At 36.5% G+C, this 23,404-nt stretch overlaps 1 protein-coding gene across 12 annotated transcripts in view; it reads right to left on the bottom strand.

Annotated features, from left to right (window-relative positions):
• NLGN1 (neuroligin 1) overlaps nt 1-23,404 on the bottom strand; it is a 915,231-nt gene that overhangs the window by 700,606 nt on the left and 191,221 nt on the right. For 10 of the 12 annotated variants that reach the window (XM_055110687.2, XM_055110690.2, XM_063602603.1 and 7 more), the window contains one exon: nt 311-1,123. In XM_055110687.2, coding sequence (XP_054966662.1) covers nt 311-803 — 493 coding nt within the window. In that variant the 5' untranslated portion in view covers nt 804-1,123. Of the gene's footprint in view, nt 1-310; nt 1,124-20,289; nt 20,605-23,404 lie in introns of those variants that run through there. The other 2 variants (XM_034957733.3, XM_063602602.1) reach the window with 1 other exon arrangement.

Raw genomic sequence — 23,404 nt, 5'->3', positions numbered from 1 at the left:
GCACATGCAATGAGGAAATGTTGATGCATCTTCTCAGAAGTCATTTGGTAGGAAATGGAAATTAGAAACCCATTTCTACCTAAATATACGTGCTGTGGAGGAAAGAAAATGAGTAAGCACAGGAAAAAAATAAGTACAGATACACTGACACACATAAACAAAAAGAGCACCATGCACGCATGTAAAATATGTCTACATGCCAACAGGAAAAGCCATGCATACTACCAGTACACATGAATTAATATTGTTAGAACTTAGAATAGAAGAAATATATAAATATATCTCCCTGTTTTTCCTGCAATAAACTCACCATCCTCAGTCGGGACATATATATTTAAATATAGGCAGTCTTCGCTCTGGTCTTGCACATATGATGAAACCACATCCAAGTTATTAGTAAACCACACAGGAAGCATGACTTCTGGCAATCTGCCATCAATGATATTCTGGGGACACACAGGAGCAAATTGAGTGGCATTTCTGATATCTGACCAGGGAGATGGTGGTTCTGGAGGCTGAAAACGACGTTCCCCTGTTGGTGGGGCTGCATATGGAACCCCAAGAAATTGAATAACAGGCCCCAAAATTTCATTATTGAGTTCCTTCTTAATCCCTCTTATCTTTCCAAAGTTGGTAGTCACCAGTGGGTCCACATCATCCAATTTTTGTGATAGCACATGGCCAGCCTGAAGCAAACATCCCAACATACAGAGAGTCAATGGGGCACCCAATCCCCGGTGTACCAAGCATGCCATCACTGCTCTCCAAACATAATTTGGCCACGTGCATCTGGGCAGTGCCATGGTCCCACATTAGTTGTCTAGTTGTCTGGTTACAGTGAGGCAAACGTATTTATATCCACTTGAGAAAGACTGTATAATGGTAGAATATACCTCCGATTTCTTACAGGGGAGCTTGTCGAGAAAAGCTCTGAAAGATCTTCAGACAGCAGATATCTCCCATTGATTTCACATGTATTGGAGCAGCATCTTCAATCATCACTATTTATCAGACCATATCCTATTGAACACTCTGTTTTCCATATTAGCAGTGTGGCAAGAGTGGGCATTGACTGCAGATTTCTCTCTTATAAATCAAATCCAGTTAGCTGCAGGTCTATATCCTAGAAAAAATGAAAATAAATCATGAGCTGGAACAAGCTAACATAGACAGTGTGATAACTAGATGTTTTACAATCTACAGAAATACATTAATAATGACTAGCATCAGGTAAGTTAAATGTTACCATAGGAAAATCATCGATTGAAGTGAGATGACAAGTAAACTAACTGATTATAAGATTATTGAGAAATGCATCTGCTGACTTTATATACATTTACATGGAAGCAGGCTTTATTAAAATACACAGTTTTAGAAACATGTCACAGTAAAGTATTTAAAAATACTGAATGTTAGGTGTGAAATTTATACTTTATTAATAGTCTTCAATCACTTCAAGCAATAGAAGATTAATCTGTTTCAGTTTTAAAACCCAATAGCAGAAAATATTTTAAGAAACTGGCAGTAAACTAGCAGAACAGATACAAACTCTGTAAGAATGATTGTATGCATTGGAAAACAAACAAAAAGGTGGCTCCCAATCCCATGCTTATCAAAAAAAGCAAGATAATATGAGGACAAGAAAATTCATATGAGTTCAGCTATGATTATTCAGATGAAACTACCTCACTTCCTTGCTGTATCTCAAATGTTTTCATAAAATTTTGCTTATAGGTTTCCTATTTGAAATTAAGATTCAAGAATTTAAAAGAGAAAATGGCATTAGATACAATTTGTAAAAGAGATAGAAGTTTACATCTTTTTTTGCAGACAAGTTATTTTACCATCTTGCTATATATTATAGATATCAATAAATTTGCAATGCAAAAATTAATTTATGAGTCAAAGTCAATATATTTTAAATTACAGTTTTTTTCTCACTGTCTGTTAGAGATCAAAGGAAGATTACAAAAAGAGAGTGTGGTGATTAAAAAAATAATCATACCTAATCACGGCATCTTGCATATTAACACTAACCAAACATCTATCACTGTTTACACAGTTCAACTTAAACTGCATCAGACTAAAATATAACATTCAGTGCATCGTAATCCACAGAGCAATGTGATGTTAACTGTCAAATAACACACAGCTCAAAAAATGTGTCTTTTCTTGTTCAAGCAACCTTTTGAAGTGCTTACTTTGAAAATAAAGTGTTGATTTGTATTAGAGATGGTTCTATCCTGTATATTACGGGAAGATTCCTAAAGAAGTGTTGGTCTGGCAGTGAGACTGCCCTGACTTTGTGTTACTTAAAAGGAGATTGTAAAAACTATATAGGGCAGCAGGAGATTTGGTTCTGGCCTACTGTGTCTTTAGCTCTGAACAATCCATCACAGAAGGCTATAAGGAGATAAATGTCTTTCCTTGAAAATACTTTAGTCTGTGTTAATTCACATACCTTTGCTGTGAAAGCACATTAATACACAAAAGACAGGCTTAGACCAATCCAATTCCTGTTCCAGAACTCTAGCATTTATCGAAGATTCAGCTACACAAACCCATTTCTGTAAAGTGTATATAATGCTTACTCTTGTGCAGCATCATAGTGGGCCACAGCATGAATGAGTCTTTGCAAGTTCCTTTTGGTGTTAAAAATGCACTGTTTTGACACCTAACTCAGAGAACCTGTGGTGAGGTCTTAAAAGTCCATCATCATGTTTTATTCAACCTAATTTTCAAGTACTCTACAGCAATTTCCAAAAGTTTTTCTTTGCACAACTGATACCAAATACTTGTTTTGTTATTAACAAAATAACACTCCTTTTTTTGTACTTAGAAATCCCTGTGTTAAGGATAAAGAAGCTCCTGTTTCCCACTGATGTGCTACTTTAATGCAAATTGCACAGGATTGGAATTCTGCACGCCATGATGGATTTTCAAATGTGAATGATGTTTAGCTCCTGAGGTTACAAAAATATCCCATTTTACATGTTGTATGTTTGGAGAACTATGATATTGACCCCCCAAAATTTTCAGAAGTTGCTACTATAATAATAGCAGTCATCCAAATCAAATGTAAAAATGTGGCTTATTTAAAGCACTAAAATTAAAAAAAAATATGCCTAAATAGAAAGTCTCAAATTTGTTGACAATTTCCCCCTATTTATTGATGCTTCCTTAGTATATGAAAAATTCCTCAGTTTTCATGCATTTATGTCTCATTTACAACCCTATGAAGTGGATTCAACAGTTATCCCCTTCTTACTCATGAGGAACTCAGACTTGAAGACGTTAATTTTTACCTTGGCCAGGGCCTCTTAGCTAATTAGTAGCAGATCCAGGAGCCCGTTGCTATCTGATTTAAAGGCCATCCTTATGATCACCGCACATAATACAGTCCCTCAATTCACAATGATCACTTTTTAAGAAATTGATCCTAGTGTATTTAAAATTGAACTGTAAAAGTATTTTATGTTTCTTCAGAAGACGAAGTCTCAGTAAATATTCTGACAATTTCATAGGACAGAGAAATTAAAAAATGATCTACCCTATTCTTATTGGAAGTTAATATTTTATTTTGCTATATATTTTTATACATATTTTACCAGTTTTACTCTATTGAATGTAGTGATAGGTTTCTCTTACGTCATTACACAAAATCATGTTAAAACAATGATTTGCGTAATAATTTGGTTATTTATTAGTAACCAAAAAAACCCCAAACTATGACAACCTAAATGTCCATCAATAGATATTGATAAATTAATTATGATGTATTCAGAAATTCAAATTGTATACATTAGTGAAAATAAAGGACCTAAACCCAACATATCAACATATATAAATCTCAAAATTTTTGGCAAAACAAGTCACAGAAAATTAGGTACAGCAAATACTATTTAAAGCGTAAAGTATGTAAAAGAATATTATATATTATTCTCAAATACATAAATACATAGTAACAGGATAGCTGTCATCTCTGAGTAAAAAGGAAAGAGAATAAGGCTCACTCTAGCAACTAATCAATTAATTGGGCCAATTATTTAATTGACACCTAAGACGGATAACCTGTGGTAAGGCCCTAAAAGGCCAGCAGCAAACTACAGCAAGTTTGACAAAACTTTAGTATTTGAATTCCCTGTATTCTTTTGTATGTTTGAAATATTTCAGAATGTATTAAAATAAGAAAGCCAGAAAATCTTACTCAGTAGACCAAATCAGATATTACCCACAGATTAGCCTATCAATCCACACATAGGACGAGCTTCGTCTGACTTCGAAGTCAATGGAGATACTAGCTCATAAATTTCCCCATTATTCCTCTTTTTGAGTTAAAGCATGTATAGTCCCACTAACAGAATAAAATAAAAATAAATAATAATTAAAAGCGCATCATAAATGGAAATACATTTTCTCCCTTACATTAATTCATCAAAAGCTGGTCCCTCAACTAGTTTGTTTCTGAGAAACTCAGAAAAAGGAGTAGGGAGAACGTTAGATAACTACAGTGGGTGGCCACATTCATCCAATCTTTCATTCACTCAACAAACATTAGATATTTACAATGTGCAAGCTATTGCACTGAATGTTAAGGAGAATTGAAAGACATGAACAATCTACTCATTACTCCCAAGTAGCTTATGACATTGTAAAGGAATAAGTAATCTAAAAAAAATTACTCTAATGCAAGATGAAATGTGACATGTGTTCAATAAATACATGATGAATGTGGGAGCAGGGCCTAGCAGGAAATATCTGACTTCTAACTTTACGTACCTTTTACATATCTTTTTCTAAAAAAAAAAAAAAAAATACATTTTTATTTCTACCTTGCTTTGTTTTCTTGTTTGCATTTATTTGTTTTCTTGTTGAACTCAACTCCTCCCTGCTAAATTTCTTACCTGGGGCAAGACTTTGCATATGTGTTTTAAAAAATATCTTTATGTCGCTCATAAAATGTATATGAAAATTTGTTATATAGTGCAAGCATGGTTGAATCTCAGTTGGTCTGGATTGGACAGCACGGTTACCATTAGAGCTCCCTGGCTTGATGGTGACTCTTAACCAATGCTATACAATATACAGTGGATCCTTGTTATTCATGGTAGTTATGTTCTATAGTCATGATGAACACTAAATTAGGGAACACAGACCTTTTGTTTTTAAAGACATACACATGTGTGTGTGTGTGTGTGTGTACACACATGTACATAGGTATACCCACATACATAGATATACAAATCTCACATAGATTATAGGTTATAATCCTTAATGCTTGCAACTAGTAGATTCTGTTTTATTTTATGAAAGAAAAACTGAGGTTCTAAAGCATTAAGTGCCTGAGGCCACCTCACTAACAGGTGCTAGAGCTGGGATTAAAATGCACCCCAATTGATCCCAAAGATGAAGCATCTTGCACTGCACTGCACGGCCTCTACTATCTCCAATCTGTGTTCATAAAGTTGAAACAAGAAGGCAGAGCAATGCCTTGTTTGACTTCAGCTGGCAAGATGCTCATAGGGTGACAAAGTTTTGCTGCTTTGCTCATGTCTGTGGAATGATGGTAAACGTGCTGTAAGTGTTGATTTTAGGATTACAAATACATTTTAGTGAATAGACAAGTTTGCAAACACAGAAACCAGGAATAATGAAGATCAACTGTACTAACTAGACAAATAATGTTTTGCACTTATAGGTCTGTGGGTTGTTTGAAGTCAGGCCACCCTAGCTTATTAACTATATATGGTAATAATAAATGGATATAAAAATGGACTTAGTAATACTAATTTAACAAATAAGGCAATTTAATAATATCTGGTTTCAGCAGAGTGTGGTGAAACTTGATGACCAAGGCTAGCCATATACTTGGAATATATCTATGTGATCAGTTCACTGTAAGAGAACCTGACTACTGACAGATACTGAGTTTCCTGTAGCAAAATGTTTCATATACACTAGTGGTGGTTAAAGACCTAGAGACAAAAGGATATTCTTCATGACCCAGGAGTGGGAGAACAAAGAAGCCAGAGTCTGAGATTTTTAAATTCAGTTTAATGCATATCCTTCTTCTGCTGTTGCCATACTGTATTCTTTGCCTGTAATAAAGCTGTCCAATGAATATAAATTGTTTGACACCTTTCAGCAAATGAATACTTAAAGTAACTAATGTGTAATTAACTCACATAGTAAGTCCTTAAAATAGGATGAATAAACTAATGAACACAATTTTACAAAATGATATTAGGCTTCAAAAGAAGAGACAAGTCTACCTCCAGCTAGTAAATTAGAAACGAGTTCATGAATCCAGGGCAATTTAAGATGGGCTTAAAAGAATTACGATCTGGACAAACACTGTTGGTCACAGAAGGATCCCACAGCAGAAAGAATGTTCAGTAGATACTGTGCTGCTCACCCTTCCTGAGGGCAGCTCACATTTTAATGACTGGTTCCTGCCAGTATTCAAAGGCCTGGCCTCCTTTTCTCAATACAGAATAATCAGAGGAGCCCCAAAGCTCCCCATGAAAATGGGCAGAGGGAGGAGTTGGTTGAGATTCTCCTACTCCCTTACAGGAATTGTTCCCAATGGCACATCCCAGGAAACTTCTTGTAGACAAACCTTCATCTCAAAGTCTTATTTTTTCCTTTGGAAGCCTGACTTATGACAGAAAGAAAAGTAAAAGGCTTTTTTGAGGAACGCACAGTCTAGTTTGCCCAGAAGACAGAGTAAATGAGGATGAGCATTGGATAAGATTGAAATGGCAGGCTAGAGCCAAATCAAGCAAGCCCTTCATTAAGAGGCTAAAGAGTTCGGATTTTATTCTCTAGATGATGAAAAGCCATTACACATTCCTAGCAGAAGGAAAGTATTATCAAATTCATTCAGAAGAAAATTAAACCGGTGGTATTTTGGGGCAGAGATCTCTAAAGCAGCGTGTTCATACCCCACCACAAGATGATTAGATAAGGGAACTAAATGGTTGAACTTCTATTTGCCATTTTTTATGTAAAACAAAAAGAGAAAGCAATTAAAGTTTGCTAATATGAATATATGACGTAACAGCACTGTCATCACAAGGCTATGGATGCATGTAGCACTTACAGTGTTCCTGGGAAGGTAGATTGGTCTGTAGTGCAGCTGGTTAACCACCAATAGCACTTTGTTTTTATTAATTGTTCATTTTCAATGTGCAGTGATGCATTAGAGTTTACATCATTGGATAAATAAATTTACACATTTGTATCAAGTTGTAATTAAAGTAACCCTTAAAAAACAAACTACTGGATTAACTTTTTATCAAATATCAATAAAAGGGAGTACTAGAAATACAATAATAAATAAAGAACTGTAAAAAGGGAAAATGAAATTTCTACTTTTAGGACAAGCTCTTCTTCAGCTATATCACAAGATTAAAAATAATGGCCATCTAATCAGATATAATAACAAATCAGAAAAAATGTTTGAAAACCTCAAGAAGATAACTTGAAGTCTGAATTAATGCCCATTTTAGTAGCTGTGAACTGTGCCCTAAAAATCTCTGTGCCTTGAGATATTAGTGAATAATGCAATGAAGTCATCAGTATTTATAAGACATTTTAAAATACTGTTAATTTTATCTTTCTCATTTTCTTAGTGTCTATTTTTGTGTATCTTTTGCAATCTGGTGATAGAAATATTTATTAAATATATATATGTATATTCCTACATAAATTTTTGATAACCAAACCATATTTTTTACTAAAAAGTAACATATATGTATATATGTATACACTTTTCACCTTTTAGCAAAAATATGGTTTGGTTATCAAACGTACAGACTAGATACAAAGGTGTGGGAATCATTACCTTTGTGAATGAATTGGTGTAAAAGAAACCAGAGAGAATCTTAATTCCATGTTCAGTTTGAAATATCAGCTGGATTCATCCACAATTATGTGAAAATGGCAACAAAAACAGCTACTATTGTAGGTCACCCTCTACTTGCCAATCGCTGTCCAAAACACTTTACATAGTTCATGTCACTTAGTCTTCACAACAGATTTATAAGACAAGCCCTCTTATTTGAGGTGAGAAAAATGTGGGTGAAAGTGGTCAGATAACTCTCTGAAGGCCACAATGCCAGGAAAAGGCAGATCCAAGAAACAAACCCAAGACTGCCTAACTCCAAAGAACATATCCTGAACCTTTGTGACACGGGAGTTTGTGCTCTGCACCTCAGTGAGACCAATTCAATAAAGTCCTATGCTCAGGTTGAGGAACTGAGGAGAGTGAAACACACAGAATATCAACAGAAGGAAAATAAAAAGGCTGCTCATCCACTTGCCGGGGTTAGTTAATAGTCATCATTTGCAGCAGCTCCAAAGAGTGTGGTATTGAAACTTTTTTCCAGCAACATTCAATAGCCTGGGGCAGAGAATAAATGATAGAAGTCAGGGTTGGGGATAAGGAAGTAAAGAATGGTAGAACAGCAAAGAGCAAAGGTTACAAGAAATGGTAATCCTAATGTTGAACAGATCAACTAAATCTAAACATAGACTTAAGCAGTACCAGAAGGACACAAAGGGGAAAAATATAAGACAATTAAAACCAAGGCCAAAAAGGGTTTACTCTGAGATGAGAATATTAAATTTCAAGGTCTTGATCATGGAGAAGTTCCAAGGGATGCCAGGACCCATGTCATGGCCATATTAACATAAGGCTATTGAGAACTAAAGTGGTGACAAGTTTATTCTGCCATGAGCATCATTTAATAATAACTGGATTAATGACAAGCACCAAATGAGTAAGTACTGGGGCTAAACATTGAGCTAACTGCATCATCTCCTTTATTGTCTCTAAGTACCATGAAGTAGAGATCATTATCATCTTCTTGTAACAGATAATTAAATTGAAGTCAGAAACACAAAGCCACGAAACATCCTTCAATAAAACAAGAGCACATTTTATGGATGCAGTAAGCTTCAAGAAATAGAAAGAGATAAGGCAGAAGAATTAACACTCTCTAAAGACAAATGCTGCCTCCTTCTTAATTTTGCCCAGAACCTCCTCCTGGGAGAAATCGTGGGCAGCCCCCAAAAGTTTTCCAGAGTTGCATGATATTCCCCATTTCTCTGCAGAGTATATAAACGGTTCTATTTGTTCTCTTTCCCCTTGGGCTACTTCCACACTAAATGTACCTCTCCAATAACATTAAAAAAAAGAGAGAGAGAAAATAGAATGTTAACGAGAAAAGGCCAACTAAAACTTAACATTAATTGGAGAAAAAAATTTACCAACAATATATTTTTTTAAATAACAAGGAGTAAAACCTGAGTACATGGTAGACGTTATACCTGGTAGCAAACTAATTTTGTGAATAAACAATACTACTGGAAGGTAACACACATGATATGGTTTGGCTCTGTGTACCCACCCAAATCTCATCTTGAATTGAACTCCCATAATTCCCACGTGTTGTGGGACAGACCCAGTGGGAGATAATTTGAATCATGGGGGTGGTTTCCCACATACTGTTCTCATGGTAGTGAATAAGTCTTATGAGATCTGATTGTCTTATCAGGTGTTTCTGCTTTTGCATCTTCCTCATTTTCTCTTGCCACCACCACGTAAGAAGTGCCTTTTGCCTCCTGCAATAATTCTGAGGCCTCCCCAGCAGTGTGGAACTGTAAGTCCAGTTAAACCCCTTTTTCTTCCCAGTCTCAGATATGTCTTTATCAGCAACATGAAAATGAACTAACACAGTAAAATGGTACCAGCAGAGTGGGGCACTGCTGAAAAGATACCCAAAAATGTGGAAGCAACTTTGGAACTGGGTAACAGGCAGAGGTTGAAAGAGTTTGGAGGGCTCAGAAGAAGACTGAAAAATGTAGGAAAGTTTGGAACTTCCTAGAGACTTGTTAAATGATTTTGACAAAAATACTGATAATGATATGGACAATAAAATCTAGGCTGAGGTGGTCTCAGATGAAGATGAGAAACTTGTTGGGAACTGGAGAGAAGGTGACTCTTGTTATGTTTTAGCAAAGACTCTGGTGGCATTTTGCTTCTGCCCTGGAGATGTGTGGAACTTTGAACTTGAGAGAGATGATTTAGGGTATCTGATGGAAGAAATTTCTAAGCAGCAAAGCATTCAAGAGGTGACTTGGGAGCTGTTAAAGGCATTCCGTTTTTCAAGGGAGGCAGAGCATAAAAGTTCAGAAAATTTGCAGTCTGACAATGCCATAGAAAAGAAAAACCCATTTTCTGAGGAGAAATTCAAGCCAGCTGCAGAAATTTGCATAAGTAACAAGAAGCCAAATGTTAATCCCCAGGACAATGGTTAAAATGCCTCCAGGGCATGTCTAAGGTCTTCACAGCAGCCCCTCCCATCACAGGCTTGGAGGCCTAGGAGGAAAATATGGTTTTGTGGGCCAGGCTCAGGGTCCCTGTGCTGTGTGCAATCTACAGACTTGGTTCTCTGTGTCCCAGCTGCTCCAGCAGTGACTAAAAGGGGCCAAGGTACAGCTCAGCCCATGGCTTCAGAGGGTGTAAGCCCCAAGCCTTGGCAGCTTTCATGTGGTGTTCAGCCTGTGGGTGCACAGAAGTGAAGAACTGAGGTTTGGGAACCTCCACCTAGATTTCAGAAGATGTATGGATATGCCTGGATGCCCAGGCTGAAGTTTGCTGCAGCAGCGGGGCACTCATGGAGAACCTCTGCTAGGGCAGTGTGGAAGCAAAATGTGGGATCAGAGCCCCAACACAGAGTCCCTACTGGGGAAACACCTAATGGATCTGTGAGAAGAGGGCCACCTTCCTCCAGATCCCAGAATGGTAGATCCACCCACAGCTGGCACCATTCACCTGAAAAAGCCACAGACACTTAATGCCAGTCCATGAAAGCAGCTGGGAGGGAGGTTGGACCCTGCAAAGCCACAGGGGTAGAGCTGCCCAAGACCATGGGAACCCACCCCTTGCATCAGTGTGACCTGGATGTGAGACCTGGAGTCAAAGGACATTATTTTGGAGCTTTAAGATTTGACTGCACTGCTGGATTTTGGACTTGCATGGGGCCTGTAGCCCCTCTGTTTTCGCCAATTTCTCCCATTTGGAATGGCTGTATCTACCCATTACCTGTTCCCTCTTTGAATCTAGGAAGTAACTAGCTTGCTTTTGATTTTACAGACTTAGCTGGAAGGGGCTTGCCTTTCCTCAGATGAGACTTTGGACTATGGACTTTTGGGTTAATTATGGAATGAGTTAAGACTTTTGGGGACTGTTGGGAAGGCATGATTGGTTTTGAAATGCGAGGACATGAGATTTGGAGGGGCCAGGGGCAGAATGACATGGTATGGCTCTATGTCCCCACCCAACTCTCATCCTGAATTGTACTCTCATAATTCCCACATGTTGTCGGGGGGACCCAGTGGGAGACAATTTGAATCATGGGGGTGGTTTCACCCATACTGTTCTCATGGTAGTGAATAAGTCTCATGAGATCTGATGGTTTTATCAGGAGTTTCTGCTTTTGCATCTTCCTCATTTTCTCTTGCCGCCAACATGTAAGAAGTGCCTTTCGTCTCCCGCCATGATTCTGAGGCCTCCCTAGCCATGTGGAACTCTAAGTCCAATTAAACCTCTTTTTCTTCCCAGTCTTGGGTGTGTCTTTATCAGCAGCATGAAAACAGACTAATACAGCACAGCACTGGAAGCAGCGCTCAGTTAATTGGGCCCAACTTGTTCACCAAGATTGTTCTTCCTGGAGAATGCCTTCCCCATCAGTTTTCTCCTGGAGGGACCACAGCTAGTACCTTTCAAGGCCTGGCTCAAAAGTCAATAAGACTTCCTTCCCCAGTCCTTCAAGTCATAAAAATACTCCCTTCTCTTATCTCTCAAAACACTTATTACATTTTTTGCAACTAAACACACAGTACTTTTTTCCACAGTAATTTGTAATCTCAGTTTCCATCTTCATTCCTATATTTGGCAAAATAGTACTAGGCATTGGAGAGGACGACGTGAACAGGAGAGGAATAGTGCTAATATTGATGAAGACAAAAAAGTAACTATTGGGTAACAGTCTTAGTACCTGGGTGATGATATAACCTGTACAACAAACCCCCATGACACAAGTTTACCTATATAACAAATCTGCACATGTACCCTTGAATCAAAAATAATTGTTTTAAAAAGACTGAAGTTCAATGGGGGAAGATAGACTTTAAGTAAGTCAATTACACAGAGAGCTATCTAGTAATAAATACTGTATGAAGAAGGATAATGCAGGGTATTTTGAGGGGAGATTTAAGAATATGGAGTGGGAATGATGATCTTCCTGAAGAATTAATCTGGAAACCAGGGTCTGAGATTGAGTAGGAGTTGGCAATTGAAAACCAAGGTATAGAATGTGCCAGAAGTAACAGGAAACCCAAATGCTGTGGAGGTTGGGGCTTTCCAAAGAAATCACTGTGAACTGAGAGAAGGGTAGCCCATCAGACTGGAGAGGAGAAAGGATGTGACAACTCAAGAATTTGTTGGCCATTTTAGGGGTGTGAGATCTTATCCAAAGTATGAAGAGAATCATTATAATCATACAAATGACATGATCAGATTACCCTTACACTTTGAGAGTAGAGGGTGTGTCTTTTGAATTGTTGGTTTTTAACAACCATCCCCAGAACAATGCATTACATTGTAAGTCCTCAGAAAATATTTCTTGAATGAATGACCCATTAATTCATTATACTATTTTTCATCAATTAACACAACCCTCAGATTTTATTTATCCATCTGTGATGCTTGACCTCTGTGAAGGCATTAGCTTAATTAAACTTGCAGCCAGGGGGGATGAAACATAGAAGAGGTGGAAACAAATTACAATACAATGGAAATTTCTCATCATGTAGGCGTGTGCATAGATATCCATACAGACTGGCAGCTAATTCCACCATTGTGTGGCAAAAAAGAAAATACAATAAGATTCTAAGATGCCATAATAGCTTTTCTGACAACAAAAAGAGAAAAAGATTAAGGTGACAGCATCGTCTTCTGCATTACAAAACTGAGTATTTCTGCTATAACCATCATTACAACTAATGGTGAAATATTAGATAGCTTCTTCTTTATTTTGTTATTCTGAAGAGGAGGGCTGAAAAAAAATTTAACATTAACTATATAAGTTTTACTTTCTATTTATTCTGAAACTATTTTCAGGTGTAATCTCCAAATATTAATTGTTAAATCTAGAATCTACTTAGGAAGCCTGACTTCCAAATGAACAGGAAGGTGAAGGGGGCAAGAGGGGCAAAAATCAATGAGGCAGAATGTTATTCAAAAGTCATGGGCAACAGTTTTAATGTATATGTAAAATACCACAGGATACATTTTTAAAACCAATTGATGACCCTGTGATCCCACAGAAGATAATGAATAATCACTCAAGAGCTCAGAAGAGACAGCCTGGTAGAGCTGATTACTTCCCTTGATATTAAGTTGATGATTTTGTCTGAAAGGGGCCACCTTTGGGTCACAAGTCATTGCTTCCAGAAGCAACTTAATTATGCCTGCTAGTATCTTTATAGAGAAGCTAGCACAACCTAAGAAGAGTGCTACAGTCTCAACTCATTCTTCAAGCTTATTTTTGTGTGTAGTGAGTTGCTCATGCCTGGGAAGAGTGGAAAATTGCCATTCCTGGTTCCCTGCTTAATTAAAGTCCAGTTAAAAAAATCCCTTGTTGCCAGAGAATAGCTGCAACTTTGGCAGAGGCAGTGCTAAGTTTGAGTATGGCCCTGTGCCAGGGTGTGTCAATCTTGACCCCTTGGAGGATGATCAGCAGAGAGTGGGTAGTTAAACCTTTGTGTCCATTCAGTCCCAGGCTTTTGCTGGAATTGGCAAATACTGTAGTGACTATTGTTTAAGGAGTAGCTGTCTACTAGGAACTGGACTAAGACCACCAACGCCTTTCACATAAGGCACCAAACAGCAATAATGGTTTCCTGTCACTCCTGACCTGGCTTAGAGCTCAACCAGTGATCCAAAGGAGAAAGAATATCACACTAGCAATCTCCTTTATATATCTACATCATTTTCTTCCTTCATATAAAAGTTGCATTAGTACTAATAACAATAACAAAATTCAAAATAATGCCCTGTTCATGGGCCATTTGTGTAACACAAATAGTATATCAATATATTAATGAATAGAATAGAATATTAACAAGAATTTAATATACACATGGAATATAGGTTGCCAAATAAAGTCACCATTTAAATTCAAATTTTATAATAGGGAGAATGGGATTATAAAGTTTTACAAAATGGAAAAAGATCTTAAGTAATGACGAAAATCCCAAACCGTTATATTTTAAATCTTATTGTCTTATTGTTCATGTTCTACCTGTTTGCAATAACTTTTAGTAATTCCAACGTTCCCTGAGATATCACATTTTCTTCATGGAAGAAAATAGCTCTAATGTACCTTCAGTAAATTATAACAATATAAATAATCCTACTACACTTGTAAGTCTTGATCAAATAATTTATCAAAGTGAAGTATATAAACTCTATATGAAATCACTAAAAAGCCTCAGTTACTATTTGTCTCTAATTAATATTCAATTTTTGAATAGAATCCTTCCTCCCTTTGGAATTTTGTACATTATTTAAAATTATTTGTCAATTCAAATAACTACTGATTATACATTTTTTAGAAAGCAAAAATGAAGATCCCAGGTATTCATTACATAAAGAGGTTACACGTTTAGTTACTAACATCCAAGGCTAGAACACAAGCCGATTTTCATTCATTCATTCAATAAACGTTTCTTGATCTCCAGTTATGTACCAGGTACTGTTCTAGGTGATGAAGAGAAATACACTCAGCTCCGAACAAACCAGACAAAAATCCCCTACTATGGTGGAGGTTATACAGACTACTAGTACAGTATTCCTTCAAAACAAAAAACGCTTTCCTTCTTAGATGTTGTTATTAAAGACCATGGCGTGAAATAACAAGGACTTTTGGCATCAATCTTGTAGTAACATATGTATTAGAACACTTGGCACAGTTAAACAGGTAATGAAACTGGTGACTTTTTCTACCCATGAGAAAAAGAATAGATAACACTGTCACTTATGTGTAAAGTGTTGGACAGTAAGTAATACAGATTTAAATTAGAAATGACAGATGCACTGACTTGAAACATAATGGTTGCTGAAGTGAACTTTTATTCCTTTTAGCTCTATAGTTAACTATTAAATTGCTCAAGTTTTATTTTCAAGGTGTGAATATTGTGACAACCATTCACAATATTCACAACGTTCTATGCTGTAATCACTTTTTCTGGTCAGTTCTGTCATAGAAGTGGTGGTTGTCATATGGAAAAAACTTTTACTAATGATAATCTCAACCTGGATTTTATCAACTCAATATTACTTGATTACATGTTTGAACTTGTTGATCTTCCAAGCATAGAAAGTATTCCATATGACAATATGAGAGTACTCATTGTGACTATTTTTTAAAAAGCAATGACAATTTTCAATTCATTTTCAAACATTACAAGTAACCTCTTTTCTTCTCCTGTAGATCTACCATTCATTGGGTGTGTCAGGGAAGAAAAAAGAATCATTATGGTTACAAAAAACTGATGACAAACATTGGTATAAAAAACAGTATATCAATTGGATGTTTCCCAATAGGCATTTGTTGAGAACCATATGTATACAATAAGACCTTCATATCATTGCCTGATTAAATACTCTTTATAGAAAGTGTCTGTGCTATTTCAATACAGGCAAAATATAAGAAAATCACATTCTAAGAAAATAGTTGCCCAATATTCAATCTCTTCCCCAACTTCTGCTTTTCCTCCACATGCACTGCCACCATCAAATAAATAAATAAATAAAAGTAAGCAAGCAAACACATTAGTCTATTTATTTTCTAAATTATGCAAAACATAAACAGAATTATAGGTAGAGGAAAGTTGACTATGCAGTTCTATTAATGAAGCACCACCTACAGCACCTCCAAAGAGACAGCATGGGCCTCAGCAGGTAGCTCTAATTGTAGGCATATGTAGCATTAGAAAAGTAGGCTACAGAAAAAGAAAAAGCTACTGTGTGGCCTGTCACAAGTGAACTAATATTATGTACATAAAGCGTAGCTGGATACGCAGTGAAAATACTAAACTAAAATTTCTATACAAACCAGGAGAAAGTGAAAAAAGTACATATTCTTCTGTTTCATAAGTCAAATCAAAGTTTGTCCACTTAAAGCTAAGTCCTAAGATGTCAACTGCATTAGTTTGGTCTAGTCTCAGGCTGGAACTTAATTTCCTGTGATATATCACTGTGGTTTTTGAATTTACATCAGTAGTAGTAACTTAACTTGCATTTGTTCCAAAATGAATCTCATGCTCAACTTGTTTTTCTTAATTAAACTTCCTTTAGCAGTCCCTAATATGTGTATTATTAAAACTCATTAGTCCCATCCACAATTGCCTGTCATTTTTTTGACTACACATTCATATATTGAAGTGCTGTGTTGCTATATATAGGAAGAAAATTAAATAATAAATATGGGGACTTGAACGTTTTATGAGTGTCAGGATGACAGAGTGCCTGCAAGGCCCATAAGGTTTCACACAAAAGAGGCATTACTGCTAAAGCTAACATGCTGACACATCTCTGATCTATAAAGTCTGTAGTAATGGCAGCAGTAAAGCGCTTTGCCATTGACTAGAATTTCTCTTACATGCAACGGAAATAGGCACAGAAGAGATTATACTGACTGTTATAAAAAGAACTCATATAAAAATCCCCCAAAAGTTTAATGTCTAATAATTTCAAACTCCTGGAATGATTCACTAGTTTTCCCTGACTTCACTTAAGCTTCGAGTTGACAGTCATTCTCTATCACACAGGTTAGCTACCAAATGGCTGTGGGGATTTTTGTTTGTTTGATTTTACTTTGTTTGGGGGATGACTCTTGAAGGCAGAGATTATTCAGATCATTTTATACCAACATAGTAATATTTGACATTATCAACATTATTTCATTAATAACAGAACAAAAGTGACCAGCAAATGGGTTACTATTAAGGAATCATTTTTCTTAGAAATCATTTTCTTAGAAACAGAATGTTGCTATCCCACAGGATTATATGGTTAGCTACCTCATGATGTTTTAAATTATCTCTTAAAAAGCAATAAAAACATTAGACTCATCATGAGTGTTCACAAATTTGATATTTTTCAATGCTTGGCAAATTCAATATGTCAAAAACTTGAATTTTAAATTAATTGAAAGTTGGTTTTTGTTCTTTTATATTTCTCAATAAAGCAAAAGAGATGGAAGATTTGCACTTGGAAGTGTCATGTGTTAAATTTCAACAAGTCATTTAAAAATAATTGCCCTTATCACTTTGCTTCTAATTAAGAGTGTGTTGCTAACTTCTTTTTAATGTAAAATAACATTTAATGTAGTTAATCATCTCAAAATCATAGAAAGAATCTATAGCAAATGTGTTAGCTTTTCCTGAATGTTAGGCCAGTTGCAACACATAAAAGGTTTTTGAGGGACAGGTGCAGCTGTCAAGCAAAACTCCAGTGAATGCAACATCAGTTTTTACATAGTGATAAGCTTAGAGGAATCCAATGTTATTTCTTGTCACTTATATCAGAAACTGTGCTTGCAGATTTCCAGGGCTAATTGACAGCTTCCATCTCTTTACCCCAAACTACCACATTTTGTGTTACTCTGATAGAAAATTCACAACTCATCAAGGCTACCATGTTCTTTTTAATAATTAGGACCAAAAACATGTATTGGGTAAGATGGAGCTAAATGGAATTAATTTTCTAAGTGAATTCCTCAGGTTTTTCAATAATTCTTAGAACAATCCACTCTATTAGGGAGAGCATTTATCTAACTGGGTACCTTGCTCTTCGTTTACTGGCCGCAACTTTTTAAAAAATTTTGGTGTGTAGTTTTGTATATACTTATTTCCATTGTTATTGGCTTTCCAAAGTGGATTTACTACCTACAAAGTTTACCGAAGTTTTGTGTATGTACTGCTTGTAGAAACAAAGGATACAGCCCCTCCAAGTAGATTATAACAAAGAGAAGGTCACTTTCTCCCTTTTCATTTTAACTGACAAAAGAGAATATAATAGGGGAGTAGAAAGTATTGTTTATTCTGACAGAAATGTATTTTCCAGGCACTACAAAGGCACATTCAGTTAAGTCTTCCATTTTAACACTATGGCACATGCAATGACTACTGATTTAATGGTTTTGCAATATGCAAATCAATTTTAAAAGGACCTTCTTTTTCATGTTTCAAATTATCTATCTATTTTTATATCAACAGCCATATTCTCTATTAGCTTAAAAAGAGAAATTCCAACCCACCTACCACTCACCTTCATTACTTATTTGCTATTACCACTTAATGATATTTGCTAGCTGTTTTTTTAAAATCCGTTTAAACTTTGAAAATATTTTAAATACTATTAGACAGTGTGGCTAGGATCAGTGGCTAGACTGTGCCAATACACAGAACATCCATTCTTCTACTCTCAGTCTGCACGTGAACCACGTGACTTATAGCAGAGTAAAAAGAGACTAACCTAGCTTCTCAGATATCGCCTTAAAACTAACAATTGGGTTTGTAGAAACTATTTATTGTTATTTCTATAATCTCTAAATAAGCCTACACAACGCCTACTGAAATAAGAAATATCTACCTTTTCCACTTTAGAATTCCTGGGAGACAAAAGTTTTATATTTTGCTATTTCATCTTTAGAAAACAAATCTCACATGCATGCTTCAAAATTAGATTTCAGAAACACACATACACACACAAATCCAGGAAGAAAGTTTGGTTAGACTAATCTTTTAATAGTCAGAATGTCGCATGTATCTGGAATTCCTGAAAAAAAGTACTAGAGAATGAGTGTGCTTCAGATGACATTGAAGAGTTGCCTTTTGATGAGTTCACACACACAGACTTCAGTGGTAAAACCACAAAGGTATCTGCATACAGTCATAATCTGTAAACCAGAAATCCCTGAAAAAAGGTAACACTTTTCTTCTAAAGATTAGAACATACAAAATGTATGTTTTATCTTTTATCTATCTCCATTTTATTCCAAAGCATTTGAATGTCTACAAGTTTAAAATTTAACGAATTGGCTTTAAAAAAAAAAAAGCCAACTAAAATTGTGATGTTGAAGTCTCAGATTCGTTAACCTACTGAACACATTTATATACATCCCTCAAATAAATCAGTTCTTTGTATGCAATTGTTCTGAAGCTACGTGGACTCCAAAATTACTTCAGAATAATATGCTTTTCTGGGTTCCAAAGCAACTTTTAGTTGCCTGAGTCAATTCATATTCACTGATTTGAGTGATTAATTATAGCTGCTGAAATTGATTTCCTTCTGCAAATAAGGATGAGTTTTTCTTGGGAGCTACAAAATTCTTAAAAAAAGAAAAAAAATCCTGAATTCAGCTGCAAGAAAATGTCTGGGAACGCGCGCGCACCGCTCAGTCGGAAAGAAAAGCCAGTAAGTGGCGAGGCAGGCAGGGCAGGGATGCATCAGAAATGCAGCCGTCTGCCTGGCGCACTCGCTAGCCTGGGCCCTCGGCAAAAAGCCTGCAACGTCTTCCTGGGCTGCTCCAACTCGAAGAAAGTTACCTCGGACTTGTATTATGGAAAGTCGTGCAAGTGAATTACAAGACAACATGTGTGGCCAGCCACCCACTTCTACTGTCTCTATCCGGTGCAGTGACCCTGTAACCCTTTAGTGTCCGGTTGAGAGAAGCGGGAAGCGGGAAGGGGTAGGAAGAGAGGGGTGGGGGAGGAGACAACATGAAAACAGCCAATTCCCCCTGCAAAATATCCCCCTAGAAGCCACGACAGCCGCCGAAACGGCGGCCGAAGCACCAGCGATTTCTACTTGGGCTTTTCCGCTCTACATGCAGGTTTTCCAAGGCACCGCTGCCTCCTCTCCTTAAAGTATTGCTAGGAGAAAGCAGTGGATCTGGGAAGCATCTCCCAACTGAGAGATTTTCAATGCAAAGTTGAGAGCTTGGAGAGCTGCTTGGCTCCCCCACCGACGCCACAAAAATAATGTTTTTAGCTCGATCTAGGTAGCTCCCTAGCGATCCCCCCGGGGATGCGCGAGGTGGTTTTATATTCCCCTTTCTCTCTCCATTTCACAGGCACCGCGTCCGCATCACCTTCCGCGCAGTGGCACAAAACCCTGGCAGCCCCCTCCCAATAAAAGAGCCACAAACTTACCCTCAGCAAGATAAATCCACAGAGGGAGCCCCCTCATCTTTCCCCGGTCCCTTTGCAATGATTCAAGGAGACGGTCTCTACAACACTTCGCCGTCAAATTCAAGCTGAAATGGTCCAAGTATTTACCAGTTTCTAGACGCTTTTTTGAAATCTCCAGCACCCGGTAATTCTTGTTTCAGGATTCAAGGCGCTTCCTTTTCTCTTTTTTTGCTTTAAGCATCCGCAACCCCAGTTTTGCAACCCCCCCCCCCCCCTTTTTTATTCACCCACGGACACTTCCAAAACGTGTCGATTGATCCTTTTTTCTCTCCAGATGCAACCACGATCCAGAATCCTGGGGACCCAAAGCCACCTCCATGTAAATCCGACCATCAGGCAAGAAATACAAATGATCAAACAACGTTACTTCTTTCGGCTGCAATCAGATAATCCTACTAATCCAATAGATTTATCTCGATTGGAAATTGACCTCAAAAATGAATTCCCGGTGCTGATGTCCAGAAGAACAATTTCATAACCCTGTTCGGGTGACTGAAAAAAAACTCTGGTTTCTTTCTTTCTTTCTTTTTTAAGAAATCTTTTTTGGATTCTGGGTGCACTCCTCGCAAAAAAAAAAAAAAAAAAAAAAAAAAAAAATGCCGAGGACCCTAGTTTTACCCTAATATAGGTTTCTACTCCAAATCGGTGCAGGATGAAAAATGGTACAAAGATACCCCTAGTGGCTCGAGGCGATATTGCAGGGATCTCATTTTTTTTCCCATCCCCTCTCCTCACCTTTTTTTTTTTCTGCCCTTTTAGATAACTGGCTACTGTAGTAGTTAAAGAAGGCTGAACTGCAATTAACATGAATAGTATATGACTACTTGAATACAGCATCTGATGTTTCTTTGTTTTACGTTTAAAGACTGAATCTTCTGTGTTTGTCTCCTCTGGATTCTATTTTTTTTTTTTTGTCTACAAAAATTTTCCCAATGGCAGTTAGTAGCTAAAATGCCAATTTGAGGCAATTCGGTGATTTCAAAGCAATTGTATTTGTTTCTTTAATAACTATCGACCTAAAAGAAGCCTCACTCTTCCTGAGATATGCTGCTTTTAGAAAAACATTTAAAATTTTATTTCCTTTAAAGGAATATGATTGTGTGTGTGTGTATTCTTAGATAATCTCTTACTCATTTGGGACTTTTAGTGTTCATTCAGCAAAGCAAGTGATAGCTCCTGTAAGCCTGTGGTCACAGAACAAGACCTAAGAGTCATTACATAGGCCTCAATGTTGCTTACCTGAATGCTTTGAAATTCAATGACCTCAAGATTACCCCTAGCATTTCCGACAGGCTCCAGAGAAAGAGTCAATGCAAGGAATTTCAGGACTTTGTTTTCCCAAGCGCTCTAATCACACTTTGAGGGCTTGAAACACAAATTGGGCCTAGTAAACTAGAGAAGTTGAATTCTCTTTCATGGTGAGGGGTTCTGTAGCTGGAAGGAGTCCAAGACACTCTTTTTTAACTGACTAAATAATTAAGCCTTTTTAGTGTACAAGGTGTTAAGGAGTCAAAAGACCTTTCTTCTACCACTGGTGTTGCTATTAATTGGCTGTGTGACTTTGGGCCATCACTTTTTGGCCCACAGCTAATTTATCTATTAACACTAAGGGGTAAACCCATATAAATCAACAAATATACATGTTCCTGGATGGGAGAATCAATATGGTAAATTAATCTATAGAAGTAATGTAATTATTAATAAAATCTACTACAATTTTTTTGTGGAAGCTGAAAAGTTAATTCTAAAATGTGTTTGCAAGGGCAAAGGGTAAGAAATTATCAATACGATCTGAAGAAAAAGGTTCAGGAAGTTCCCATATGAACTATTAAGGCTTAACATAAAATAACAGTAACTGAGGCAATGCAGATTTGGTTCAGGGCTAGAAACTAGTCCAATGGAACAGAATAGAAAGTCCAGGAAAATATTCATGGATGTGTGGAAACTTGATAAATAACTGGTGACATTAGAAAGCACTGAGGGAAGATGACATATTCAGACACTGAATTAGCCATATGAAATAATGATAATACAAGATTGCAACTTCACATGTATGTATGTTAAGGTGGGTTAAAGACCTAAAGATGCTGAGCAAAATTTTACAACATTTAGAGGGAAATAGCTTATGATTTTGGGTAGATGAGAACAGAAAGGTTTACTAAACAACATAAAAAAGCCAAAGTCCATAAAGAAATAATATTAAATTTGATATATTAAAATAAAGCAATTATATACATCAAAATGTACACTCATAAAAGATATTTGCAATGCATATAATCAAAGAAGGATTACTATCCAAAGTACATAAAGGGGCTTATAAAAGATAAAAAATATAATAGGAAAGAATGGGTTAACGAAATGAATAGTTGATTGACAGAAAAAGATTCTCAATGTCCAATAAGCATCTGAAAAAGGTCCTCAATCCCCCTAGTTATTAGAGAAATGCATTTCAAAATAATGAGATTTTTGTTTCCCAGTCATGAAATTGGCAGAAATTTACAAGTCCAGCAAAACTTAATATTGATGAAAATGTTAAGAAATTACAGAGAGTATATGATAGTACAAGTTCAGAGAGCAGTTTAGCAATAGTTGAACATTTTTATGTCCTATAATCCAGTTTTTCCACTCCTAGAACTATTCATTCCACAACTATTTGAAAGAGAAAAAAACAGTAGGAGAGAGAAATAATCTAAACACCTTCAGATAAATAGCTGGACAAAATATTTATAGAATATTCATATACTGCAATAGTAGAAATGGTAACAAGAAAAATGAATGTTACCTTAGCTCCTTGAGTTGATATAAATGAATCTCAAAAAATATAATATGCAGCAACAACAACAAAGGATGTTGCGGAAAGATGCTTATAGGATGATGATATTTGTATATAAAATTCAAAAACATGTAAAATAATTACATCTATTATATTTGATCACATACCTATATAGAGCAAAATATATTAACATGTATGATAATGACAAACATGATATTCAGGGTAGAGGTTACTGTGGGGAGGGTGCCAAGTAAATGAAATTGGAAAGGCATCACCAGAAGCTTCAACTGTATCTATTGTGCT

This window comes from Pan paniscus, chromosome 2 (assembly GCF_029289425.2).
Source record: "Pan paniscus chromosome 2, NHGRI_mPanPan1-v2.0_pri, whole genome shotgun sequence".
NCBI lineage: Eukaryota > Metazoa > Chordata > Mammalia > Primates > Hominidae > Pan > Pan paniscus.
This window is presented reverse-complemented; position numbering and strand designations above follow the sequence as displayed.